This window comes from Eucalyptus grandis, chromosome 8 (assembly GCF_016545825.1).
Source record: "Eucalyptus grandis isolate ANBG69807.140 chromosome 8, ASM1654582v1, whole genome shotgun sequence".
NCBI classification, from domain to species: domain Eukaryota; kingdom Viridiplantae; phylum Streptophyta; class Magnoliopsida; order Myrtales; family Myrtaceae; genus Eucalyptus; species Eucalyptus grandis.
In genome coordinates, this window is record NC_052619.1 from 19,631,214 (window position 1) to 19,658,946 (window position 27,733).

The 27,733-nt window shown below is 39.9% G+C and overlaps 4 protein-coding genes across 6 annotated transcripts; 2 read left to right on the forward strand and 2 right to left on the reverse strand.

Moving 5' to 3' along the window:
- Positions 1–5,764: 5,764 nt before the first annotated feature.
- LOC104456962 (protein NETWORKED 1D) lies at positions 5,765–9,252 on the forward strand. 3 transcript variants are annotated; one of them, XM_010071868.3, is made up of 4 exons: positions 5,765–6,286; positions 6,597–6,657; positions 6,811–6,994; positions 7,479–9,252. In XM_010071868.3, the coding sequence occupies exons 3-4, from the start codon at positions 6,892–6,894 to the stop codon at positions 9,215–9,217; spliced, it is 1,842 nt and encodes a 613-aa protein (XP_010070170.2). In that variant the 5' UTR covers positions 5,765–6,286; positions 6,597–6,657; positions 6,811–6,891; the 3' UTR covers positions 9,218–9,252. The 3 variants fall into 3 exon arrangements, with proteins under 3 accessions (XP_010070170.2, XP_010070169.2, XP_018717187.2); XM_010071867.3 differs by having other exon boundaries at positions 5,765–6,275; XM_018861642.2 differs by having other exon boundaries at positions 5,765–6,105.
- On the forward strand, positions 9,221–12,693 carry LOC120286356 (protein NETWORKED 1D-like). The gene is made up of 2 exons (XM_039299354.1): positions 9,221–10,863; positions 11,189–12,693. The coding sequence occupies exons 1-2, from the start codon at positions 9,325–9,327 to the stop codon at positions 12,347–12,349; spliced, it is 2,700 nt and encodes an 899-aa protein (XP_039155288.1). The 5' UTR covers positions 9,221–9,324; the 3' UTR covers positions 12,350–12,693.
- A 2,461-nt stretch (positions 12,694–15,154) lies between these two features.
- LOC104456961 (protein ANTAGONIST OF LIKE HETEROCHROMATIN PROTEIN 1) lies at positions 15,155–19,085 on the reverse strand. Its single transcript, XM_010071866.2, is given in 3 exon segments — positions 15,155–15,713; positions 15,715–16,430; positions 18,820–19,085. Coding segments are annotated over 3 exon segments (1,176 nt in total). The 5' UTR covers positions 18,992–19,085; the 3' UTR covers positions 15,155–15,425.
- Positions 19,086–20,328: 1,243 nt separating this feature from the next.
- LOC104456960 (sulfate transporter 3.1) lies at positions 20,329–27,423 on the reverse strand. Its single transcript, XM_010071865.3, is given in 13 exon segments — positions 20,329–20,820; positions 20,934–21,010; positions 21,101–21,142; positions 21,145–21,185; positions 21,277–21,467; positions 21,546–21,832; positions 21,973–22,099; positions 22,513–22,629; positions 23,791–23,904; positions 24,673–24,738; positions 25,524–25,695; positions 26,349–26,556; positions 26,990–27,423. Coding segments are annotated over 13 exon segments (1,980 nt in total). The 5' UTR covers positions 27,339–27,423; the 3' UTR covers positions 20,329–20,631.
- Between the last annotated feature and the right edge of the window lie 310 nt (positions 27,424–27,733).

Below are 27,733 nucleotides of genomic sequence, written 5' to 3' on the forward strand. Positions count from 1 at the left end.
CGGTGCGTCAGCTCGCTGCTCGTGGTCGGGTGTTGCAAAGTTGCCTTTACAAATTTCAGTGCTTAGCAAATCTTGTACAAGTGTATTTGCTTTCATGCTTAAATCTGCTTTCTATTGACTTTCTTTGTCATAAACGCAAGCGGCTCTATGTATTTTTATACACGCGGGTACCTCAAGGATAAATGAGTTAATGCTAAGGTTTTTGTTTTCATAAAAAGGGGAGATAATTTTGGAATACATCTCCAAACAATTTCAATGATGAGAGAATATATTCATATGTGTTTTGATCAGATGGTGTAGGAACATGTGTTTGAGTGCAAAAGCCATTTCAGTAAAAGTAATTGATAATTGCAGTAACTCCGTTTATTTTACAAAAAATGAATGACTTGAAAAAAAAAATCATAAAAATGATTTTTATATCACTTACAAAAATGAATGAATGAAAAAATATGTTCATCGCTCACGAAAATATTTAGACATAAATCGTGATTAATAATGAAAATATTTTTCATTGATTAATTATTTTAAGCGATACAAACATTCACTTTAAGAAAAATGTTTTTATTTCATGGAAAATAAATTATTTAGAAAAATTTCCCTAAAAATGATCGTTTTGTATGCTTTTCAAAAATGAATAAACAAAAAATTTTACATTGTTTACGAAGATGTTTAAACATAAATTGTTGTCAATTATGAAAATATTTTCCATTTATTAATAATTTCAAGCGATCAAAGCGATCATTTAAAAAAATTAAAATAATTTATTTTTAACGAAATAAATGGAGCGTTAAGCTTGAATGGATTGATTTAGCATACCATTACAGGAATTCGTTATAAGAGGGAAGAATGACATAAGAAAGAGGCCTGGCGAGGAGAATGATTAGACTAGCATTCTTGAGTTGTGAACTTGGTGATGGCTCTCGTGCAACATGTGGCTTGACCCACTATTCTTTGTCTCAAGGTTGCACTGCCTTTCACCTGACATCATCATTTCACCCCCAACTGGAATTTCCATCCCCCTCTCTTATCTACATTTTGCCCACAATGCTTCTTTCTTTATTATGAATAAGTATATTGAAAATTACAAAACTTATCACAAAAGTACAATTAAATCTTACAATTTAAAAAAAATATAATCAAATCCTAAAACTTATCATTAAAGTACAATTAAATCTTAAAAATTTCAAAAAATCTAATCAAATCCTAAATCTTATCAAGTTTATGCAATAAAATCTTTTTTTTACTCTGTCTTACTTTATAAAACAAAAAATGTTAGTAAATTTAAGGGCTTGAGTTCGCTTTTTGAAAATTTTAAGATTCAATTGGACTTGTATGACTAGTTTTAGAATTTGATTTCGATTTTTCAAAAAAAATTAAAACTTAATTGTAGTTTCACAACAAATTTTAGAACTTTCAATACACTTATCCTTTTTATTATTATCATCATCAACATTATCAGTATTATTGTTTCTAAAAGATTTTTGTTAATGTAGACAGAAGTCAAAACTATTAATTTCGCTCCTTCTCTTTTTTGGCATTTTCTTCCGTCGATAACTAAATAGGTCCCCAACTGATTACCCCCAAAAATTTTCATTTTCTTATTTATCCCCCTATTTTCGGAATCTGTTTTCAAACTATATTCTAAACGAGTATTATGTAAAATAGTCCTTAATCTCCACCGTAAAATAAATAAAGAAAATGATGGTGTGCGGCATGACAGTGTTTTGGTCAGTGACCAACCTGCACCACCACGCCGATAATTATAATATGTTATTTATCTGAGTCACTAAGTTGTTTAATCAAGATAAAGGGTAAAGTAAGTTCTTTAATTAAGATAAAGAATGTAAATGTGTCAGGAAAATCAGACTTTATGCCTTTAGGTTAGACCATCCCCCTTGACTTTGGTCTGGCCTTGGAGTTGCTGCATTTTCTCTTGGATTATTACTTCCACTTGGAAGTTCCGGGTTTATAGGATTACCATTGAAAAAAAATTGCTTATGTTTGTGACAATTTGGAAAATATTTTTCTCACTTTAATTGTTTATATTACTAAAAAGATAATTAAGAAAAAATATTTGCTATCAATAAATATATAAACATAATTCGTTACCAATGGACAATTTGTTTTATTCACTCAATTTCCAAAAGCAATACAAAAGATCAATGTTAAGAAGAAAATTTCTAAAACATTATTTTTCAACAAAACAAATGCGCCCATCAACTATACAGTTTTTTCCTGACTTGCAACAATGCAATCTTAAATAAAGTATTTTGGAGGTTTGGCTTGATTGCATGAGGCGGAGGGCGATAATGGTGGGGAGCCAAGCCAAATCAAACCGAACATGTTGTGAGTTCCTTTTTAGTATAGTAGTCAGGTGGTGCCCAAGTCAATTTTGCACACCTTAATTGGTCCACCATCTTGGCCGATCTCAAGACAAGTGCATTCAGAATTTTACTTAGGAGCAAACTTGCTTACCATATAAGTCAATACTTTATTGGACATGTTGGAAGTTTCGCCCCTTACATAAAGTGCGATTAGAGTCCCTCACATGTGTGGGTGTAAGAAGCAAAAACTTTTTGTATCCAATTATGTTTCAACGTTGAGTGGTAAAAATGTTATGTCTACTCATATTGCACGATAAGGGCAGTTTTAATCTAGGAAAAGCAGGTGTAGATGGTCGTAGAAAAGGGTTACGTTTTCCTTAGCTTTAGTTAAAGGAGACTAACTTTCAACCACCATTATGATTGGTGAATTACGAACATAAATATCACTCACATTTATATTTAATTAGTTTTGTATGAGAGTAATGTTCATAATTTACAAAGAACATATGGCCCATCATAGAAAGGTCAATTATAATTCTAAACCTCTAAGTAGTGCAATTTGGCCTTCTTACTACTTTTATGCAATGTAACCCTTCAACTATCCTAATTTGCTCAAGCAAATCCTTTCATCATTAACACCTTCAAATCATTGACATAATGTCACTCACTTGATGAAATTTGGATATGAGGCGCCATCTAGGAAAAATGGTGAGAGCACATGGGCTAGCATGCCAACCCTATCCAAACACCAAGAAGGGCTTAAAGACCCTCACGAGGAATAATTTGATATCTAATCATAGGGTTGGAGGTCCTCACTGGTGGTAGGCAACCTTCGCTTCACTTGCCACCATTAATGATTAGGAGCTATAACCTTTGTTGAGGTGTCATATGCCCTTAGGCAAGAACAAGCTACTCGCACTTATTATTGTCAATATTAATCACGCCATGCTCATTGATCTCTCTTTTAGACGGCCCTTACTTGAGAACCGTAGGGGTTGCTCTCAATCCATTAGACCCTCTATCGGTGTTACATTGGTTGGGAAAAGATTATGATGCATAAATTGGGAAAGTCACATAATTAAATTGCATAAAAAATAAAAAGAAAGAAGCAAAAAGAAATAAATAAATAAATAAGCTACGAGAGTGGCACCCAACTCAATTTCAATTATGCGTCATGAAGCTCAACTGTCATAAAAAGAAAAAAAAATTCCAAACAGTCAGTGAAAGCCATGATGTTACGCGGTCCGAGTTGTACGGAGAAACGTCCCCCAATTGGCCGTGGACGAAATCAAGAAACCGAAGACCGTCCATCATGCCCTAATGGGGCCCCACCAGAATCCTTCTGTTCCACGATGGCGACACCTGTCACGTCATTCTCGACGCAATTTGACCTTACCGCCCCTTCAATGTCAGCGCCAAGATTTCCGCAGGAACATTTACTCGGAAGCCATCGAAAATCATCAATCATTAGCGACAGCTCTCGTGATTTGCAAAAACAACACATACCCATGTATCCCCCTCCCCCACAACGGCTATGAAAAGGGAGAGATTTCAGCCAGATATATGGCATTTATTGAAAATAAAAAAATCAAGAGATTATATATTTATAAATCACACATCATTATTGATTTTGATAATACACACACGAAATATTATTTTTTTTTAGTGCATCAAGTGCTCGATGAGCAATGAGAGTGCGAAGCTAATGCTTGGGAGCGAAGGTGATTGTCTCTGTCCCTAATCTTGTCCTACCTTCCCTTCTTTTTACTGTTTATTGATGAGATGAAACTAAAAAAAAAGATGAATTATGGTGGAAGCAATCGAAAACTACGCCTTTATGACCTTTTTCAGCTTTGAAATGATGGGCGATGCTTCCTCTTCTTCTTCCTTTTCCCTTTTTGTCCCTTAATGATTCTTATTTCTTATTCAGGAGGATTAAATAATTAATTTCGTGCTCTTTAAGCGCGATTAGTATTTTCTATTCTCTGTCTTTTATATTCTTTTTTTCTACATTCTTGTTTTAGGAGGATTGATTGATTGTAGTCATGTGGTTGATGGTTGGATCGATCCTCATGATCTTTTTTTTACCGAGTGACTTTGTCTAACTTTGATCGATAAATTGCATGAAAATTCAAAATGCATATTTTGTTTGGTTGTAAAAAAAAGGCTCCTCACACATCACAAATTGGTGCATCCATAACCGAATCAGTGTTATTTTTTTCCATGAAACAAGTCATTTTGTATTTTATTTGGAATAATTCGATTTTTGAGGCACTGTTGTGCATAACATGAGGCAATAAAATAGATTTTTTCCTTTTTTTCCTTTTTTTTTCTAGCAATAAAAACATTGGAGAATCGTAATTTTTCCTAAATTGTTTTCTTCATTTTTCTCCTCAGTAGTCATTAACGTTACACTAATTAAATTAGTGCTAGTCAGGTGCAGATTTGACTTTGCTATCTGTGAATCTTTTTTCTATTTTTACAATTTATATGGGAAGTGAGAGTGTTGAGGAAAATAAAAGGAAGGTTTCATTTATATAAAAAAAAAAAAGAACTTCCTTTTCCTTTACATAATTAGAAGTGAGATAATACATAAGAGAAAGCAAAATAGGCAAGCACAGATGAGCGTTACAAAAAAAAATGCAAAAGATCAATTAATAAAGAAATAAACTTGACTGTTTTAGGAAATTAACATAAATTAACGAGATTGATGGCGACTGAATTTAAATTTCACATGTCATTTACCATGTTTATTTGATTATGCAACTTTTATATGAACGCTTTTAACCAATCATTTTCACTTATTGAAATTTTTTAGATGAAAGCTTGAAGTTGAAAGTAATAGAGAATTTGCTTTATAATATTATTTTTGGTCAAAATTTTGCTTTGTAATATAGAAATATGGATAAGAGTGATTGGTTTTTGATCCGATTCAATGAAATCGATAATTTTTTTTCACTATTTAATGCTATATCTTATAAAGAAATATAAAATGATTACTTTTATTTTTTAAGAAATAATAAAAAAAATCTATGAAAGCAATTCGATCAAGTTTCTTCTTTAAACTGGGAATCGAACCGCGTTTGGACATCGATTTTCACTTTTAGGAATCTAGAATCGGATCGACATTCTCGAGAACTAGACCCAATCAACTAGTTTCGTCCGGTCTGGATGATTTTGATTCGAGCGATCTGTTTTGTACCTCCCCAAATGGGGATACGAAGAATCTCATAATTTTTTTTTTTTTTTGGCAAATCAATAATCCATAAATATTTTATTTCGTTGTCTATGTTGTCCAAATACCCTGTTCTTTTCGATTTTGGCGATTCCCGTACAATATCGTGATCTGCGCATTTACGATGAAAGCGGTCAAACATTCGTCGGACAGAGACACGACAAAAGACGACAAGGGTCGAAGGCCTCTTTCTCGACATGGCGAGGCTCGTCATTTCGCCCTCTCTCTCCCGAGAACTCGCAAAACGACAGTCATGGCGCAACACTCGGATTTTCCCTTGTTTTCTCGGCAAACCCAGAACGAATTTTCTTTATCTCGCCCAATATAAAAATCCCCATTAAAAAAGATCGCAGCTTTAAGAGCGAGCAGCGAGCAGTAATGAGTAGAGCGAGGGAGTGTGAGTGTGCTTTAGAAAGAGAGAGAGAGAGAGAGATCTGACCCAGCAGTGTGGTTGAGATTTGCGACCACGAACAGTGAAAGTAGCTGTGCTATAGTTTTGCTTTTTTTCTTACAGGCCTCAGGAATTGGAATCTTTTGTTAGCTTTGGTGAGCTCTGTTTTTCGCTCCTCCTTGTGCGGCAGGCTTTACTCTTTCTCTTCCTTTCTCTTCTTTTTTGGGTGTTGGGTCATATTGGTTCTTGAACGTTGGGTTTCGTGGGAAGGAGCTGAGGAGTCTCCTGGAGAGCTCGCTCAGCGTTTGAACTCTCTTCTTTCGTGGTAAGGAGCTGGTACAGTTATTCGTTTGATGGTTCAATGTTTCTCTGTTGGTTGATCGATTTCTCTGCACTAATCGAGAAAGCTTTCGTTTTCTCCTCCTTTTCTGTTTTGGGTTTCTCAACCCCTTCGGTCTTGTGATGTGAGGACGACAATGTGGGCTTCTTTTTGCCTATTCATCTAAGCATTTGTTTTTCTTTATGGTATGCGATTTGATTACGTCATGGTGAATGAGGAATTTATGCATCCCTAGTTAAAATCCTTACTTGTCAAATCTTTTTTTTTCTTTGTTGGTTCTGATCCTATGAACTCTCTTTTGATCAGGTAAACCTGTTATCAATTGATGAAGAAGTGCTGATTCCTGGAACTTGATGCGGTTGATCCGGTACTTTGCTTACTGCCCCTTGATTTATAATTTTGACAATAATTTTTGGTGGGCGTTGTGTTCGTAGCAAAATGAAGCAAAGTTGTCTTATTTTGTGTCATTTTGGTAGATCTGCATCTCAAGATAAAGAGAGATCTTTTTCGTTCTCTACAGGATCACGTAGCAGTTGGTACCAAAACTGCAGTGGGACTACAAGATAAGTGTGCCGAAAATTTATCATTGTTGGTTGGAGTTATGGCCGCCACTGCAAATGAAGATTCTAAAGGGATGTATTCTTGGTGGTGGGGTAGTCACGTTACCCCAAAGAATTCCAAATGGCTCGTGGAAAATCTTACAGGTATGGTTCCGTTGCTTATGGTTTCGCTCAGCACGGCTTCTGGGACACAGAATTGACAACTCAACTTAATGTTTCCTTCGGTGTTGTATGCTTGGACTAGGAAATTTGCTTGAAAATCAATTAGAGAAAGGGGTCCTGCAACACTATTGTCAGTGTTATAGCTAAGCAGTAAAGTTCACATTACAGGATAGTGAGTTTTCAAATGACCTAGGAGAGAAGGCTGGCCGCTATCTTAATCAATGTCTCAAGCACTGGTTAAATTTAGTTCTAGTATCTGGTTTGCCTGAAAACTTTAGAATTTCAATTTTTTGAACGAAAATTTCTGGTTACTTTCTTTGAAAAGTTTGATAATCATGCATACAATCCATGAGGTATCGTGCAGTTTGTAGTGCATATTCTACCTTCAGACCTTTTCTTATGATTTCATCGCAATATCGTGACTGCATATGATGTTAAATGTACTTATCCTTCTCCTTTTGAACAGATGTGGATGCCAAAGTCAAACAGATGATTAACATCATTGAGGAAGATGCTGACTCATTCGCAAGACGAGCAGAGATGTACTATAAGAGACGGCCTGAACTTCTGCATTTGGTTGAAGAGTTTTACCGAGCATATCGTGGATTAGCTGAGAGATATGATCACGCCACAGGAGTTCTGTGCCAGGCCCACAAAACTATGGCGGAAGCGTTTCCCAACCAAGTCCAGCCAGCGCTTCTTGACAGTGATGAGTTTCCCAAGGATATTTTGGAGCAAGCTCTGTCTTACTTCCAAGCTTGTGAGAAGAATGGAGCCGTGCATCAAGATTTCAAGGGTATGAGAAGTAGAAATGAGTCGAAACAGGTCGATGAGACTTCTGATTCTGGAGGAGGAAGTGAAAATGTGGTCCTCATGTGTCGTGATGCAGGAGAAAAAGAATACAGTGCACAATGTACTTGTAAGCATGATGCGATGACACGCGAACTTGAGGGAGCAGGTGATACTGAGAAAGAAATTCAGAACTTGAACCAAGCACTTGCAGAGTTGGAGGCTGAGAGAGAAGTCTACGTGCTTCAGTTTCATCAGAGTCTGGAAAGATTATCAAAATTGGAAGTGGAACTTACTCGAAGGGCCAATGAAGCTGAGGCAGAAGCTCAATCTTTGAAGACAGAGCTAGCAGATCTACAAGCCGAAAAGAAAGGCAATCTTATTCAGTACCACCTGGCTTTAGAAAAACTAAGAGCTCTTGAGAACACTGTGTCATGTGCCCAAGAAGAGGTGGATGAAATCAAGCAGCGAGCTGATAAAGCTGAAACTAAGGCCGACACTCTAAAACAAGATCTTGCAAGGGTGGAAGCTGAAAAACAAGCTGCACTTCTTCAGCACAACCACTGCCTCGAGAAGATATCAAATCTGGAAGATGAATTAAAATGTGCAGAGGAGAATAACAGAGAGATTAAGGAAGCTGCTGCTGGACGTTGCAACAATCTGCTGATGAAGATTTCTAATCTCGAGCAGGAAATTATGCGAAACCAGGCCCAAATGTTGGATCCTGATCGGGAAAAGGATTCGACAAAGCTAAAGAAAGCTGAAGAAATGTGTCTTCTTTTGGAGAGATCTAATCAGACTCTGCAGTCTGCTTTGGAGGCTTTGACAAAGAAAATGGAAGCTCAGAGTGAAGAAACTACAGAGAAGCAGAAGGAAATGGGAAGGCTCTGGACTTGTGTGCAAGAAGAACGGTTACGGTTTTCTGAGGTTCAAACTTCCTTTCAGAATCTACATAATCTTCACTTTGAGACTCAGGAACAGGTGAGATCCCTAGCCATGAAGCTTCAGGAGAAGACTCAGCTTCTAGAAGACATGGAATTGCACAATAAGGGTTTGAAGGATGAAATCTGGAAGGCCTGTGGGGAGAAGAAGAATCTAAATGAGGTCAATATGGCTTCATCACTGTTGGTAAAAAACTTGGAAGATGAAATCTTGAGCATGCGAGAAATAATGCACAAACTTGAAGCGGAGACTGCAGCCATAGTGGGTGAACGAGATTCTCTTCAAAAAGATATTTACTACCTGAAAGAGCAACTGGATGACCAGAGAAAGAAGCACTGCTCAGTGATGGAGCAGGTGGCTTCAGTGGGTCTCGATCCGGGGCATTTGGGGTCAGCTTTCATGGAGTTGATGGATACGAATTCAAAGCTTGAGAAGTGCTGCGATTTAGAACAAAGTGAAAAATCGCTCTACTAAGGAAACTGGAAGTCTCCCAGAAGCTTGTGGAGAAGACTGTCTTATTGGAGAATAGAATCTCGGATTTGAATGCTGAGGTGGAAGAGTATAAGCTTAAATTGAAGGGAATGGAAGAATCCTGTGAATCTCTCCTGGCATATAAGTCCAGTCTGATTTCTTATATAGAGAGTATGATTGGCAACTTTTACAAACTCATGGGGAAGAACGATACTTCTCAGCATTTGCTTAATGATGAATATGTGGATCTTGAAAAAGAACATGTCAAAGTGAGGAATGCAGTAGATATGCATGTCTTGCACAAGCAGGAAAAGTTTGAGAAGGAAAAGCTGGAATATCAGTTAAATGTCTTTCAGCAAAGACTGGAAAGCCTGGTGAGCAGTTATAAGGGATTAAAAGGTGATTACTCGGATATGAAGGAGGAGAGAGAATCCTTGATCTTGAGCATCCAGAATCTGCAGCTTGATTTGAACAGAGAGATTGAGGATCATTACAATTCTGTGCAGTTGAGTAGGACCCGGTTAGCTGATGTGGAGTGCCAGATCATTCACCTGCAGCAAGAAGCTCGGAGCAAAGATACAGAATGTGAAGAGGAACTGGAAAAAGCTTTGGACTCTCACATGCAGATCTTCATTTTGCAGAAATTCCTGGAGGATCTGCGGGAGAAGTATTTCTCACTCTCACTCAGATATCATACTCTAGTAGACGCATGGCAATTCTCACAGAAGCAAATTTCTTACTTGGAGAGTGAAAATCTTGAACATCTGGCCGAGCTCAAACTTTTGTCTGATGAAATGACTGTAGAACGATTGGCATTGTATCGGATTTCAAAGACTCTTGAGATCTGTTCGTGTCAAGAGTTTGAAGACCATATGGATTTTGACCATGATTATATACGGAATACTCTGACAAAGATTAGAGATCTGCAAGAATCCTTTTCTAAGTTAGAAGAGGAAAATCTCCGGGTGGTTTTCGAAAAATCAGTCCTATATTCACTGCTCAAGCAAGTGGAACTAGAGGCCACAAAGCTTGCAATAGAACGAGATGCCCTTCATCAAGAGCTAAAAATCAAATCTGAGAACTTCGATGTGTTGAACTATGGCCTGCAAAAGGTTATAGATACAAATGAAGAATTGAAGCTGAAGTTCTCAGAGGGAATCAACAATGAAAAAGTGCTGAAATCCGAAATATTGAGAGCAATCGAGAATGAGAAGCTAGAGGTGCTGAAAAAGCTGGAGGATTTGAAAATAGAGTATGCTGATATCAACATAGGACGAGAGCATCAACAGAAGCAGATTCTCAGACTGTCTAAAGATTTGAGTCATTGGACCAGAGAGGCGAGATTTCTTCAGGAAGCAAAATGGAAATTGGAGGCTGAGCTGATAACCTCCAAGATTGATGAAGCATTTCTCAAGGAGGAAATTCTTGAGCTCAATGAAGCCCATCAAAGTGCAAGTGAAGTGAGACGTGTGGAGATTGAACAGCTAAAAGAAACAATCATTGCTTTGGAAGGAGAAAATGGCGGACTGAAAACTCAGCTTGCTTCTTACGTTTCAGGAGTACTTTCTTTGGCGGAATGTATTTCTTCATTGGAAAATTGTACGACTGTCCATAAAGATATTTACAAGTCCAAGAGAGAAGTTGTCAAGGTAATTTTCCCCCTGCCCTTAACGCACCACATGCTAGTGGATCTGCTCATTACATCTCCTTTCTTTAAATTTGTTGAAAATAATTTGACTTGTCTGTCTGTCGTCCTAGTCCACGGGAAATTTCTGCACTCCCTTTGCTTGAAATCTTTCTGAAATTGTTGGCCTTAAAACTTGATCATCTATCCTTTATTTTCTATCCAAACCTGTTGTGGACATTAATTTGAAATCTTCTTGCTAAACAAGAGAACTATTGTTTGCTTATTTTGCTAGTACATTATCATGTGACTCCAATTTCATGTCCTTGTTTATATTCCCTTGTTACCAGGAAATCAACATGATGACACAACAACAATCTGGGATTTCTGAATCTGTTGGAAATACAAGATTGATGGTGCCAGATTGTTTTTCTGCAATGCAGGACCTGCAATTAAGAATCAAGGTAATTGGAGATACGCTGCTGAAAGTTGAGGATCCGACTGTTCTGGAAATCTTGAGTTCGAATGCCAAATTGGAGGAGTTGGAATCTACCAGATCTCAGAAACATGTCCCAAGAAAAAAAGAAAAGGAAAGACGTGGTGATGGACCTGATAATGACATGAAGATACGCAAAGCAACTCTTCAGATGTCTCTGACTGAGAATGAGCTTCTGACTAAAGACATCATGCTCGACCAGATTTCCAAACATTTGCCCTATGGGGCTCGTAGGACTGACTCAGTTGAGGCTGAAGATCGAATGCTTGAGCTGTGGGAGACCAGCGACTCAAGTGGGATTATCGATCTTAAAGTCGGGAAAGCTCACAAGACCTTTGATATGCCCAACGACTATTACTTTGTCGAAGCAGATAAGGAACAGAGGTCCTGTAACCCTTCTGGAGAGTCACCTGATGAGAAGGATCTCAGCGTTGATAAATTAGAGATACCCGAGAGCTTGACAGAACCTCGTCGAGCAAGGATCAAGAGGAAAATATTAGAGAGGCTTAACACTAATGCTCAGAAGCTGACAAACCTGCAAATAACAGTGCAGGATCTGAGGAGGAAGGTGGAGAACACAGAGAAGAACAGAATGGAAAAAGGCCTCGAGTACAGCAATGTGAAGGAGCAGCTGGAAGAAGCTCAATCGACCATCAACAAATTATCCGACTCAAATAATAAGTTGATTAGAAATGCTGAGAGGCGCTTATCTTCCTGTGACAGCAAATCCACCAGAGATCCAGATGATCGTGGTTGTGCGAGGAGGCTGATCTCAGAGCAGGCTCGAAGAGGGTCTGAGAAAATCGGGAAGCTTCAGTTGGAAGTGCAGAAGATACAATTCCTTTTGCTGAAGATGGATGATGAAAAAGAGTGCAGAACAAGAACCAGAGTGGTCGACCGAAAGACAAGAGTTTTGCTTAGGGATTATCTAATAAGTGGCAGACCAAGAAACCCACAGAGCAGAAAGAAATCTCCCTTTTGCTCGTGCGTTCAACTCCCGTCCAGAAGGCAGTGAGCAATGGCAGAAGTAGAGTTAGTTTAATGGGCGTATTTAGCAGAGAAAGGCGTTATCTTCTCTAGTGTAGGGATCATATTGTATATCTCAGGCCATATCCTAGGAAGAGACACTAACTAGAGCTCCATACGTTTCAGCGTTTTGTTACTTTAAGCTCTGTCAACTCTCTGAGATCATTATCTTATTTACTGTAGGGATCATATTGTATATCTCAGGCCTTATCCTAGGAAGAGACAAGTTAGAGCTCCTTTATGTTTCACCGGCTTGTTCGTTTCAGCTCTATGTCGACTTTCTGAAGTCTTGGGAAGATATATGAAGAAATATGTCGAAGGTCATCGCTGTTACTCATGCTTTCGATTATATGTTAGGACACATTATCAATGCATGTACAATGCTACATGTTCCATCTTAGGTAACTTTGAAAGTGGGATTGCATTTGAAGAATTTGCAGTAAGCTTCGGTATAAACTCTAGAACATAAAGATCAAAGGCCGCTCTATCATGGTTGCTTCTTGCTTCTGCACAATCTTCTCAAATTTTCATGCACTATTGGCTGCTCCTAGCGCCCAAAATTTCTTGATGGCTTCTCGATTGCTTATTGTTTTTTGACTAAGAAGGTTGCTTCATTTTTCACAGTCCAGCCAGAGCTGCATGTTCTTAAATTCAAGTAGAGTAAGAAAATTCAGTGATTTCTTCTTGCATGTACTGTTTAAGTTGCATTATTTATAATCACGGTAACTTTTTATTTTATTTTATTTTTGGTGGCTGTGTAAGCGAGAGATCTCATTCATAACTTCAAAGTCCTAAGACTATTACAAACGTACTAACAGTTGCATCAATTTCCAGCTCCTACATAGCTCAACATGTTGAGATAAAACCAGACATTCACCAGTTTTTACGTCAATTGGAAAAACAACACTGCTGTCTACATGAAATTCAGCTTCGTCAATCTTCCAGTTCCTGGCAGCCCATATGCTATAAATTGCAGCTTGCCGAGCAACATTGAAAATGACAGATGAAAGTGATTTGCCTTTCGCACACCGAGACACCTACTGCAACTCAGTATTCCGGAAATGAGAAGCCCTTTGCACTCCACATCTGGTATAGACTCGGTGCCATATTTCCCCAGCAAGTGCATATCCATGAAGTTATTTGGTGCGATGATTATGTTATGTGGGAGTGATATACGTGACATGATATGCCAATCAAAAGTGAATGATCACAAAATTTAAGCACCACATAAGATGAGGTGCATGGAATGCAAGTAATATGATTGGTTGGTTACATCATACACAACCCTAGATGTGTGGCATCACTTCAAATAATTTCCAGTCTCTGAGGAAAGCATATTGAAACACAAAATTGGTATCAACCGAGTTGAACCATCTAGGCAAAATATCTTCTGTAGAGAGCCTATTCAATATAGCCAACCAGCAAATGAAGCTGCGGTTTGGAATATTTGGAACAAACGAAATGACTTTATGCCGTGTAACCTCACTGGCTCCGAGTTCTTAAAAATACTTCATGCACTGCCAACAGAGAATATGCTAGGAGTAGTAGCCAACCAGACCACCCTATCCTTTAAGGGTGTGTTTGTTTGTGATTCCCAGATGTGTTCATGAACACATTTTCTTTTTTTTTTTGTTCCGGAGAACAAAAAAGAACATAAACGCGTTTGTTTGTGTTTTTGTTTCAAATCTATTTTTTGTTCAGGGAACAACTTTAAAACAGAAACAATAAAAAAAATACTTATTTCTTGTTTCCGGAACACTTTCGAGAAACAAATTTTCTCTCTCCTATTTTTTTCTTCTCTTTCTTTTCTTCTTCTTTTCTTTTTGGCCGGTTGCCAGCCTCGGCCATGGCAGCGTGACCGTCGAGGGTCGACGACCTCACCAGAGTGTCGCTAGCCCGGCGAGATGAGGCCGACCTCGCGCCGGCCGACGAGCTCGGCCTCGCTAGATGCAGGCGAGCTCAAGCTCGTCCGACCACCCACCGACAACGTGTCGGCCGGTCTTGCCGGGCCACCACTAGGCGGCGAGCCTCGCCCACCACCGTGAGGCTCGACCTCGTCTGGGCCGACGAGCCTCCCGTGGGTGAGCGAGGCTGCCGGCCCTCGTCGACCAATCGCTAGCCATGGCCGAGGTCAACGACCAGCCAAAAGGAAGGAAAAGAAAAAGGGAAAAATAAAATAAAAATATTAAAAAAATTGAAAGAAACGAAAAAAACCATACAAGTTTACCAAGCATGCTCCTATTCTTTTTCTATTTCAGAACAAGTTTACTAAACGCATTCTTTTATTCAAAAATTATTCCCCGGAACAACTATTTATGTTCCCTAGAACAATTTTTTAACAAAAACATTACCAAATTACCAAATGTACCCTAATTCTCGAAATGGGCTTGCATGGAGACAGAAATCTGATCTCACTGTAGGACACATTTAAGCACAATTCTCTATTACATCAGCCACACAAGCACATACAGTAGGGGCAAAATACCAGATAGTAGAAACATAGGACAGACAGATAAACTGTTATCGATTAAAATGGGGTTTGCTAATACACAGTGCCACTGAAATTGGCCCCAAAGGCAATGCAGGCAAAATGCTCATCATTATTATTCATGCATCTGGACTTGAAGCATTCTGTAATAAGCTGATTCAAGTTAGCGTCATAAGTGTCATTGCCTCTACTCAGTCATAGCGAGCCACTGTGCCATAAAATCTAGTTCACTGAAAAATGTCATCACAGGACCAATAAAGAGATTCAAGCAATATATATGATGGTTAAGCTATCTGATCATTTTCAGATGATAGAACTGATTCGTGATAGGCTCATAATGTACTTAGAACACCTGCCAAAAGATGGTGAACTAAGAGTGCAGACTCTTTTAGTCCACCACCTCTTAGTCTCCACACGGAAAAGTGAAACTGAATCTGCACATTAGGAAGGTCGGTTGAACTGAAAAGTTAGGTGAGAACTATTCATAATAATTTCCAGGTGTATACATGAAAGAGACTCTTTTACTTTGATGGAACACTCTCTCGTCGGCATTGCAAGTTTTTAGCAAGGTTTTCCCTCAATGCACTCCCAGTGGATCAACTTGCTTGCAACCCTGTTCTACATAGCCAAAATCATGGTGACCGGGTAAAGCAACATCGGAATGCAACTTATCCCCACTGTCAAGAATGATATTGTGGAGTAAACAGCAAACTAATATAATACTAGGTAGCTTCTGTTTGTCAGGCCTCCACATGACTTTGCTGAGAATTCTCCAACTTCCCTTTAATTGCGAGAATGCCTTCACCGCAAGTGATCTTGCAGATTCATGCATAGCATTAAAATCAGACATGGAATCCTGTAAGTCCATTTCCATCACTTTCATAAGGAGTTATAAGCCATGGAAGGAGAGGGTATGAAGCGCCACCAACTATATATTCCCTGGCCTCACATTTCTCGATCAAAGTCTTTGTATTTCCGTTTAATCGTTTTCCACATTCACAGAGTTTGAAAAACCCAGAGAACTTCAGGAGTTTGGACCCTATCATTCCTCCAGGCAAACCTGTAACAATATCAAGAAACCTCAACTCATCGTCCACAATTCCCTGCAATAACATACTGTAGTTATTAGCAGGGTCACACCAATCATCTGAAGTTTGCACAGCTGGAAGGGTCATGATAATGTGAGTAGCATCAATGGCCCCGCAACAGTTGGGCAATCCACAAAATGCCTCAAATCTGGCCTTTATTTCGTCCATCCTAGAGGCATCTGGCCACTTAAGGTGGTGTCTGCCGCGTTCTTCCAGTGCTTCAATAAACCTCCAGGTCACCTGAGAGACTGTCGACTGTCCGACTCCAAAGGCAGCTCCAACAGAAACTTGAGATTCCCCAGATGCTAGCCTTCTTAGGGCGATTGCCACTTGCTTTTCCACACTAAGTAACCTCCCTTCAATATTGATTAGTCCTGAAGGTGGTCTAGAAATAAGATCTTCTCTCACGAGGGAACAAATATAGGCAAAAGTCTCCTTTGACACCCGGAAGTAATGCTTGAATCCTTCCGCCTCATCCTCTGGCACTGCGGAACCTAAAAGTAGAGCCACATTTTAAGATTGACTAACAATTAAAAGTGTACGACTACCACAGAAATTTAATGCACTTCAGAATCAAAACTCATGGAAAAATTATTGTCCTTCCTATTTCGAGACATGTTAGCCAACAGAAAGTTTATCTAAAGGGCAGAGACTAGTCCTCACATAAAGGTCAAGAAAAACATTTGTTGTCAATTAGATGAAGGACAACTATCAAACAGAAATTTTCAGACAATTGATTCAATGTATGGAACTATACATCATGATGGACAACCTACCAGCACCTACCCCCAGAGTCTCCACTTCTTTTCCAAATCAACCAATATATGCACTTGAAATGACACATACCAGCCACATCATAAAGTCCCCCTGGATCTCTGCTCTAATTCATGTTAAGCCACAAACAAACTCACTCCTGTCTGATGCCATACAGATTGAATTGTCCAGATGAAGGACTGGCACCATCTGTTAATCAAAAGAACCCTTTGCCTGTTACTAGCCTTGAATCAAATGTAGTCTGGAGACACTAAAATGAGTGACAATGCAAAGTCAAGGTTCAAAATCATGAGATCTAGAAAATTAAACAACCACCCAATTTTTCTTTTTCTAAAATAGTAACCTTGAACAGGATGCAAGTGATAAAATCCCTCTAGCAGATCCACCTCCAGAAACCAGACTCACAAAGCCTTTGTAGACTCAACATTCAACTATATGATCTGAAAAAAAAATGATTGCTATTCAATTTCATGCATAATCAACATTTAAAATCAATCTCCTAGTCTTCTATGAAACCCGGGTGTATGTATGTGAGGTTCATTGGTGCAAATCACATAACATTTAAGTGAATGTTTAACTGTGGTCCAGCCCCAGATGGTATTTGGAGTCACCATCAGCATTATCTAGCAGACCAAGGAAGCCTTCACTCAATTTTCAACTAATCCTAAAATGGGATGCAGCAGGTGCAGATTGTGTGGGCATGGGTACATGCTTTTCTCTTCTCACAGAAGGTGGGATTTGCAGTGGTGAACGTGGGAAAGGGTAAGCTCTTCCAAACAGGCCAACTTGTGGACGTCGGACATGTGCTGAAAGATAAGCCCTCACTAGTTTCTTTCCAAAGCTTCTGCACAATGCAATCCTAACTTTTGGTTACTCTTAAATTTCGCACCCAGCAAATTGACCAATAGGCTCCCATCTAATCCATCACTTTATATACTCCACCATACAGTAAGAGTTTCTACATATCAAACAGATCGAAAATTGCCTCAAACCCCATACCAAAGTACATATCCTCCTCACAGGGACATCCACCAGAACACCACCAGCAGATCATTAGTGTGGCACGGTACCTGATCTCCTCATTCCTATGCCCGCCCTGTAAACCTTCCACAGAGTCTCAACTTTAGCCCTTTAAAGATTTTATTGAGGGCATCCACTGGCAGGAAAGGAACAGATACAGGTTTCCACAGCAAAAGGTTGAAGAAACCTAGTCTCTTAATGCACAAGCAAATCCCAAGAATGGTGATGTGTGACTTCTCCATACCTGACCTGCTAATGACTCTACTCTCACCCCCAGTGACTTTGTTTAAAATTTCTTTAGCAGCTTAAACAGCACTTGAAATGCCTAGCCTGATTGCCAGAAGAGTATCGTGAAATGAACAGCCAATGCAATGTGCTCAAGTCTCTTGATCAAAATTCATGAGAGCCACTAGGCAAGATAACTTATGAGGCTATTTTCCCTCAGTTCTAGCAGGTCAATTGCTTCAGGGTTTTTCAGAACCCACACAACGGAAGGAAACTGTTTTAATTCTAACAAGAGTTGCCTTCCCTTCAAAGTCCTTCAAGAAATTTCCCGTCAACCAAACATTTTAAACATCTATTTTAAACATCTTCAGAACACAAACGTCGAAGAACTCCAATGCCTTCATCTGACTTCAAGCCAACTCCACTGAAACCGTTCAATGCCCAGTTTCCCCTCCTCCATATGCAGCCAAGAGCTCGACCCTTGTCCTACCCCAATTTGAAATCTAGCTCCCACCCCAAAATATCAAGAAAAAGCCAATAAAAATCACCGACTCAGAAGAAAAACCAAACCAAGAGGCAGACATTTTTTCACTTTCTATCGCACGGAGCTCACATTTTCCACCGGCAACGCAAGCTAGATTGCACTCGACAATGCAGAAACACGTCCCGTCAACCATCACCGCATCACAACACCAAAACCCAGAAACCAAAATCCGATCCTTTTTCCGACCCAAATCCGCGAAACCGCAAAAGCTCCATCCTTTTCGCCAAGCGAGCGAGATGGGCCGGTTTCCCAGAAGCCGACGCGACCGGAACCATCAAAGGGAAAATTCAAAGACGCGGGGCGAGACGAAAGAAGGGAACCTGGGGACGGGGAGTTCTTGCGCCAGAAGACGTCCCACCAATCGGTGTCGCTGGTGTTGGGGTCCGCGGGGCCGGCGGCGGCGGCGGCGGCGGCGGCGGAGGAGGCGTTCCGCCGCTTCTTCAGCTTCTTCGATTCCTTCTTGCTCCTCCTCGATTTCTTGCCGGGCGCCATTTCGCAATCCCGGCCCGAGCTGTGCTCACCTTTGGAAGGGGAGTGGAGGCTGCAGACTGAAGAAGGAAGAAGACTGCCAACTGTGAAATTGGTATTCCTCAGCAGCAGTGGAGTGTTCTAGAAAATTAAAACTGGAAAAGGGAAAAGGGAAAAATTCCCAACGATAATTCCAACAAGTTAAACCACGTCTTCTTCCAATAATTTTAATTTAGCGGTTGCCTGCTGCAAAAGTTTTCACGCATTAGAGCAAGAGGGTAGTGATGGCTTCGACCTTTCGGCAAGCCCATCAATTCAGTTTCGATTTCGTAAGGTGTTGTGGTGGAAAATCGATTTTTTTTTGGTCGCTTCTATGCTTTTTATAAACATGCACGGCTCGTTCGACTAAATTTAAACGTGTGCGTTTATGGCATGGGCACTTGCTTTATGATGAGGTATAGCAATGGAGTTTTTACGGCATGCTGTTTTGAAGAAAATAATTAGGCTTCAGGCAGTTTTCAATCATTTTAAGTGGTGCAGTGAAAGCGTGTTGAAAAGATATGTCCAGAAGTATTTTGTCATTGCGATGTTTGTATGCCAGCATTGTATGATTGTGTTATTTGATTTGTATTCATTGTCAGCTCCCATGCAGTGAGATCATGAGATATGAACATATGCAATGATTGGTTTTGCTTTGGAGTTTTAATCATAAGTGATGATATTTTCAACACATAACCTCAATCGATGTGATTTTCGAGACATAATCATAGGCAATATAGTTTTCAAGATTGATTTGTACCGGTATATATAAGGATTTTAATACTACATTGAGTTATTGAAATTGCTTATTCGATGTGAATGCAATTCTTTCTTAAAATTGCATTATTTGTAACTTGATCCCATAGAAGTAGCATTGGTCACTTGCTAAACTATGATTTTGCTCACTCTTTTTTCTGACCCTTCAGGTGGAAGGTTAAATATTCACAAATGCTGCATTTCGAATGAAAAGTAAGCAAAGAATCATTCTCTTAATTATTTCATAATGAAGTTAAGGACTTGGAAAAAAAAATTGGTTGAGAATTTTATCTTTACGATTATTGATTTATGATATTTTGGAACATACTATGAGTTTTATTTTTCAATGAGAATTATGTTTAACAATCAATTATACGTTACAAGTGGAATTAATTTATGGTTTCATCCTTTACTTTGTGAAGCGTAGCCATATCATTCTTTTGAATCTTAGCATGAATTAGGTTGCCTCGGTTGTTATCTCAGAAAATTTTTCATGGTACCGGAGTTAGGAAACACGGCATGAGCCATTCATAGGTCAATTTTATAGAGACACTAAACATGGTCAATGTGAGAATCTATCTGACCATAGTTAATTTCCTCCATGTCTATTCTCTACATAATCCATTTGATCTTATCTCAATTTAAAATGCAGTCAAAAGCGGCTGTTTAAGTACATGAGATAGAGATTTTTGGCAACCCTCGTCACATTGTTTTGCCCCCATCCTTGCTGATAGAGACAGATCTCTGGTCGGGTGGAATGGTCACATGTCCCTACTGAGAGCTTATACAAAAATACTATTGCTCTCTTGCCATGGTTGCCAAGGACGGTAATGCCTGCCAAACTGCATAGCTTGTGGTGTAGTCCATCTTCAGACATTGTTCCACTTCTCATCGGATTCGTCAGTCTCTGCGTCGACTTTGCATTTGTGAAGCATGAAATCGCAAGCCCCAACCGCCTGTTCGACGGTTAAGAAGAACTGCTCTTGGCCTAAGTTCTCGACGAACTTGGACTTGCTTAGCTTCTTCATCACGTCGCCTCCCGGATTCGCCAAAACCAGCTATTGAAAGATGGGAATGAGAAATGAAGGTAGGCACTGCTTGCATAGGTTCTTGTTGACAGTAGTAGTGACCTAATGAGGAAATCTGTATGACAAGATGAACAAGACTATACCTTGAGATCTCTTCTTTCCATGGTTTTCTTGATCTCTTCAAACATGCTTATACCGCTGGTATCAATTCCACCTACCGCTGTTTGACAAAATCATACATAAACTAATTTCAATACCTGCATATTGCAGTTTCGTAGTATGTCGCGAATGGCTTCACTTTTGTACTCACCTGCCATGTCTAGGATAACATATTGCAGATCGGCCTCCCCGAAGCTTTCAACCGGTCTTCTTCTTCGTCAATCCACCTCGAGATCCTATAAGAACATATGTTCATGCGTACATGAAGAGAAACGGTAAACTCAGCAAAGCAATCTACTAGTACTGTATTGAGGGGCTTTCTCATACCTTTCTCTTAAGTAGCTCGCGTTAGCGAAGTAAATCGGAGCGTCGATCTCCAATATGAGGATTCCGGGCACATTTTTGGCAGTTGGGTACTGGTCAATGTTTCTGTAGGCATTGCAGTTTGGAATCCTTCCTTGAACAAAAGTTTTGGGCCTTGCAACAAAGAGTAATACCCTGAGCAGTGATATTGCTACCTGTAACACACAAGCAAATACAGTTCACGCGCATGTATTGAAAAGAAGATGCAAAGAAAAAGATCTGCGAATGCATACCGCTATGACTAAGCCAGTCTCGACACTGCCAAACACAACGCCAACATAGGCGGTGATACAAACAACGAAGTCGAATTTGTCGACCTTCCACAAGTGGATGGCAGCATCGTAGTCTATCAGGCCAAGCATGGCGGCGATTATGATAGACGACAGCACCACGAGGGGTGTATAGTGGAACAGAGGTGTTAGGAACAGCAATGTCAACATGACGGCGATCGCCATGACAATGTTTGACACTGCTGTCTTGCATCCCGCGTTGAAGTTCACCGCCGATCGCGAAAATGGCCCTGAAATTTCAATGAATACACTAAAAATCAATACAATGCATCATTCATCGATGCCAATTTGAGAGAAAATTAGGTAATTACTTTTGGTAATCTTATAAATTAGATTATGTATGCTCTGCCTAAGAGTGTACAGGAATTACCAGTGGTGAGATAGCAAGAAGTGCAAGAGCCAGCAATGTTCATCATCCCAAATGCAATCATCTCTTTGTTCCCATCAATGTGGTAATTCTTGAACATGGCAAAGCTTCTTCCAACTGCTATTCCCTCCTGCATTCATACCACCCATCACACATGTAACACAGCTGCTTCTTTTACCAATTGACAATCTATTTGCTTATGAATGCACTTCCTTTTTCTTTTCATATTGTCAAATTTGACATTATCCATTGAATCCCAAGGCATCAAGTCCAATGAATAATATTGATGCAGAGTCAGGATTGATGGGTCATAGCAGTTACTATTATTAAGCCAATTACTGCAACTGCATCGACCAATGATTATAGGTGGACAAAACTTGCATGTAGACAATTGACTGGGCTCACTAGAGGCCAGAACAAATCTTTCTGCAGATGTCACACAATGACATGGACACTAAATATGTTAATGCTTTGAAAGACGGGACCAAAAAAAAAAAAAAAAATTATAAAAGGGGCTGAGGTTTGAAGCAGAGAGCGACTCACAGCTAGGGCTATAACGCCCGTGACAATGCCAGTTTTGATAGCCGTGGTAAGATAAGGAGACCTAAATGCCAAATCCATGCCGGATGGTGGGTTCAGGCCCTTCTTCAATGGACCAATCTGACACGAAGACAGAACAAATCACAAATTAACACACATAAAACAACATTATTCACTTCAATTTTGGTTCTTTTATTCAACACTTTTTCCATTTCAATAATTGCAGAGGACATTTGGGTAGCTCGGCGACCCACCAATCAGATTCCCTCAATCTCCCTCTTTTTCCTCTCTCCCCCCACTTTTTTCACCATCTTTCTAAGTTGTTTTTGTCTGCATTTGGGCTCTCAATGGCTGACATGATCAGAAAGACCGTGCACATTATCGAAATGGGCCAAAAAAAGCCTCCCCACAGGAACATGCGCGAGCAGTACCGAGTCCCTCTACGGCTCGCTGGCTTTGTGTAATGATTTGCGAGGTAAAAGTCACTGGCAACTTTGGACCGGCCCCAGGACAGAAACTTGAAAGGCCGTGTGCTTTTCGATACAACACACATGCAGAGAATGGTGGTGGTCCAGCCTGTTCATCAGTGGACTGATCTGTTCTCACTCCTGCCTTTATCGGCGGTCCATGGTCGGTACAGTGTTTTCGCAGCAGTCACGGCGTGAAAAGAAAAGATGATGCTGCTCTAGCTTTCGTAAGATGCTTAGCAAAACGCCTCGCGGCTGCCGCGACACCCCGGCAGCTATAATAGCCGATGGCAGCTTTTAGGAAGTTGCGTCGTCCAGTTTTGAAGTGGTGCAACTCTGAAAACATGTTTTACCAAGCCCAGGCCTTACCAGAGACGCGTGTTGCAAGCCCTTAACGGCTCTAGGTTCATTCAGGGAATAATCACGACCACGGTTGTACCTAATACTCACTCGATGATGCAGCATGTTGTAGACAAGCGTTCGAATATAGCCAATGGATATCATTTCAAGTTCGTGCTCAGTGTCTAAGTACAACCCGCTTCACATGTATTCAAAACAATTCACCCAATTAACCTATTAATCGACGTGAAGAATTGCCGGTAAGAATTTAAGCAATGCGGTCATATCTAGTACCTTGCAAGAGTCCGTCTTTTTTGGATTCTAAACTAATTTTACAAGCTAGCTTTCTTCTTACCTAGAATTACTTGTTACCTAACTACCCGCATCAGATCATTTTTTATTATACTCCTAGGCTTGTTCTTGAATTTCTGATGGACTTATTCAGTTTTATATACGGGAGAACTGGAGCACTTACCACTGCAACGCCATGCTTTTCAGCGTGGGTTAGGTAAACCAGGAGACTTCCCAGGATCACCGTCGTCAGCGGAGCCATTGCTGATATCCAGAAGAACTTGGGTTTCCTCTTGCTCTTCATCATAAAAAAGAAAACAATCCAAGATTAATTATCAGAACATATATGCATGCAACTGTTTGCAAAGGTTTTTATATTTTGGAAATAGAGAAAAGTCACATTATAATACCCCTTTTAGATTTTTTTAGGAGAAGGGTTTATGCATTCTTTTTAATTGCAATTGATTATAATATTGCATATGCTTCTTAGCTATGTCTACTTTTTCTGAGTATAGAGCCAAAAAACAATATTATTATAGTGGAGATAGTATAAATTCTCTTAAGCAATATGTCTCTTTTTGGGGGGAGGCAAATAGAGAAAAAGTCGCATTATACCCATTCTAGATAAGTAGGGAAAGGATCCTGCATATTCTATTTAAAAATTCCCACAAAAAAACTTAAACTATGTGAACTATGATATAATATGTTCGGAGGGTTTTGGTGAAACAAAAAAAGTTTGGAATATTGATTTTGTGGTGAACATTATTGAAGATTTTTGGTGGTATTAACCATTCCTAAATAAATAGCTTGAAGAGTGGAAGCAGGTCAGACTTGGATTGTAAAGAGAACGTGATCAAGGTTAAATGTTCCAAGTTGAGCAGGAAGCTGCCAAAAATGTACACATCGAGGACAATTTGCAATTATAGAGTCGTGTGAGATTAATTCACTTTCCACAAATATTTTAATACTACCCTTTTTTTCGTGCTAGAAAAAAGAGGAAAATATCAAATAAAAAAAAAAATTCAAAGTGAAAGATTTGAGAGCAGAGAGGGTCAGATTCACTTACAAAGTATCTGGTGAGAAGGAGGAAGAAAAGGAAACAACACCCCAGGACACCACTTTCCCATCGCCACTGCCAAAAAGGGGCCAGCATCGCAAAAAGATAAGATAGATATGTGTATGTATGTGTGTGTGTGTGTGTATATATATAACTATATAAACCTACATATTATAAGTAGAAAAGTGACGTTATTTATCCTTAAAGTAAAATTTCTCCTGCTCACACAATTTTTCGTATCATCTCCACTTCTCATCATAATTCGTTTATTATTTTCTGAATGATAGAACTAAATAAATAAGAGGGTTTATTCACGCAAATAAAACTTATGCTAAGTTATAATATTCAACTAAAATGAGCATAATCATGCAAAAATGATGAAATCAGATTCCTAACATGTGATTCACAAGTTTTGATAAGCTAATCAATGTAAAGTAATCTTATCAATATTCTCTCATGATTGTGCATATCTTCTAGCTTTTTCGGTTAGGAAGCTTCTTTGTTAGGACATCAGCATTGAGAAATTGGTTGTTTTAGCACAATTCATCGTCTTTTGAATAATTTTCTTACCCTATAAGTGCAACTTTCATTGGGTTCTGCCTGTTAGTGGAAGCTGTATCTTCTTAAATAAATCCTCCAAAGTTAGCCTAGATGTCGGAACAAACTTTGTTGCTTTGGTACTTTATTTTCAGTATCTATTCGTCGGTGATCATAGGATAAACAAATAGAGGAAACGGATAAGTGCTTTGTAGAATAATTATATACTGCGGTCTCGTGCCAAAAGTTCGGACCGAAACATGTATTTATGGTGACATATATCGATGTGTCAGGTGACATGAGTATAAAGCGGTGAAAAAGACCTCGTGAATCTGGCCGAAGACGGAGTGCATGACGGAGATGACGTCGGTCTCGTGAGTGAAGTGGGTGAGGCCGAGAATGCCTTTCAGCTGTTGAAGGCACACCACCGTCGCCGCTCCGGCCATGAACCCCACGATCGTCGCGTGCGATAGAAAATCCACCAGAAACCCTAGTCTGCAAATTGCATCACTCACGTCGAATGAATCTTCGATCTTTTTCTTTTCTATACAACCTAAAATTGACTAAAAGGTGTGTTCTGGTAAATATCTACTCAGTCTTGGATATGAGGCTCTTTGTAAAGTTTCAAACAAGTGGAGTAAATAAAGTTGACTACCTTATCTCAGGCCCCACATTTTCCACTAGCAAGAAACTTCTCAGTAAAATGAAAAGAATTTGACGTAAATTTTGGAAGGACTTCGTCAAGAAAGAGGCCCGGGATTACAGTAGGTGGTCATGAAGTGAACGAAATTGCATTTGCAAGCCGAAGTTTTCGCCAAGTTAGATCTTTATGAAAAGTGGTTTACGGATATCGCTGGTCGATTACTTATGAGAAAATTGAGAAAACTGAAAGGGAAAACAAGGTTGAGTTGCTTTGTAGTTTCTCCATTTACGTTACAGGAATTCTTGTCACAAACAAGCAGACAGGAAAAGAGACAAACCAACGTAGAGAGAGAGAGAGAGAGAGAGAGAGAGAGAGAGAGAGAGAGAGAGAGATGCGAATTGTTTACGTTGTTTTTTTAGCGATTCAAAGAGGGTCAAAACGTAACAGCGACATGATATTGGAGGAGCCATAACTCATAATAAACGTTTTCCATGAGCTGACTCACCTCAACAGGCCCAAGGAAGCTTGGAAGACGCCGGCGATGAAGGTGGCCGTGAAGGCGAGGTGGAGATACAGCGTCGGGTTCTCAGACGCTTTCACTTCTTTCCCCAGCATGGAAGCCGTAAGCAGCGATGCCACCGCCACCGTCCCCACCGCCAGATCTCTCGAGCTCCCCATCATCGCGTACACCAACGGCGGCACAAAGCTCGAATCTGCACCGATTGTTTTATGTTGTTTTTTTTTTTTTTTTCCTTTTTCGGGTTAGATCGGGGACAGATAATGACCAAAAATGAGGGGAACAAAGAGGAAGCAAAAGGACATCAGCTTTCAGCCGACAGCTAATTTGATACTTCAATGATGAGATTAAGGTAATAAAAAGGCTGATCTTGACTTGTGATAGAGTTTAGCTCGCTTATTGTTGGATGGTAGTCTGATAAGCATTCGGCGTAAGTTTGAAAAGTTGCGCACATGCCTAGAACTATTCACGAGTCATATAAATAACCTTTCCTATTCATATAAAAACAAAAAAATATAGCATCCTATAGTGGATATGTTGGTATTAATGAAATCATTTTTACTAGAAATGAACTTCTTCTCATGCGAAGAACCGGAAATACTCAAATTCAGAAGCAGAAAAGCACTAACATAGGCCGAGGATGGGGGGCAGGTTGGCGAGCTTGGCGTAGCTGATGCCCTGGGGGATGGCGAGGCTGGCGATGGTGATGCCGGCCACGAGGTCGGCCCGCAGGAACTCGAGGGTGTACCGTGGCCCCCACTCAAGGATGGGGAGCACGTACTGGAGCCCCAGCATGATTCGCCTCGACCGCGGCTGCCCCTTGAACTGCCGGAGCGGGTCGTCCGGGAAGAAAGTCTCCATGAGGGAGTTCTTCAGGGACTTGAGGAATGGCCGGGGCGGCGGGATGGCCACCCCACTGCCGCACCGATCCGCCTCGCCCTCCACCGGAGGGAACTCATCATAATCTGCATTACCCATGTCCTGCTTGTTCTTCTTTTTTCCTTGTTTTTCAGCAGTAGCAAGGAAGGAAGAGCAAGAAAGGATAAGAAAATATTAAAAGGAGAGAGGTGGGTGATTATGCTATAGAAGTGAGCAATGGTTTTTATAGAGAAGAAACGCGGAGAAATCATTAGGGGACCTTTCTTCTAGAGTGCGTTATTGGACCCGCATAAATATTCCATAATATTTTTCTGGGGAGGATGCATTTTTCTCAACTTTTTAGGGTCTTCACCCTTCAAAGATGTGGAAATGTGGGGGTTTGGGGAAGCTTGCATGTCAGTACACCTCGAATATCCTCCAGCTTGGTGTTACGGGAATTGGAATTACATTTGTGCCGATTTGATCCTTAATTTTTTAATTATGCTAATTAAATC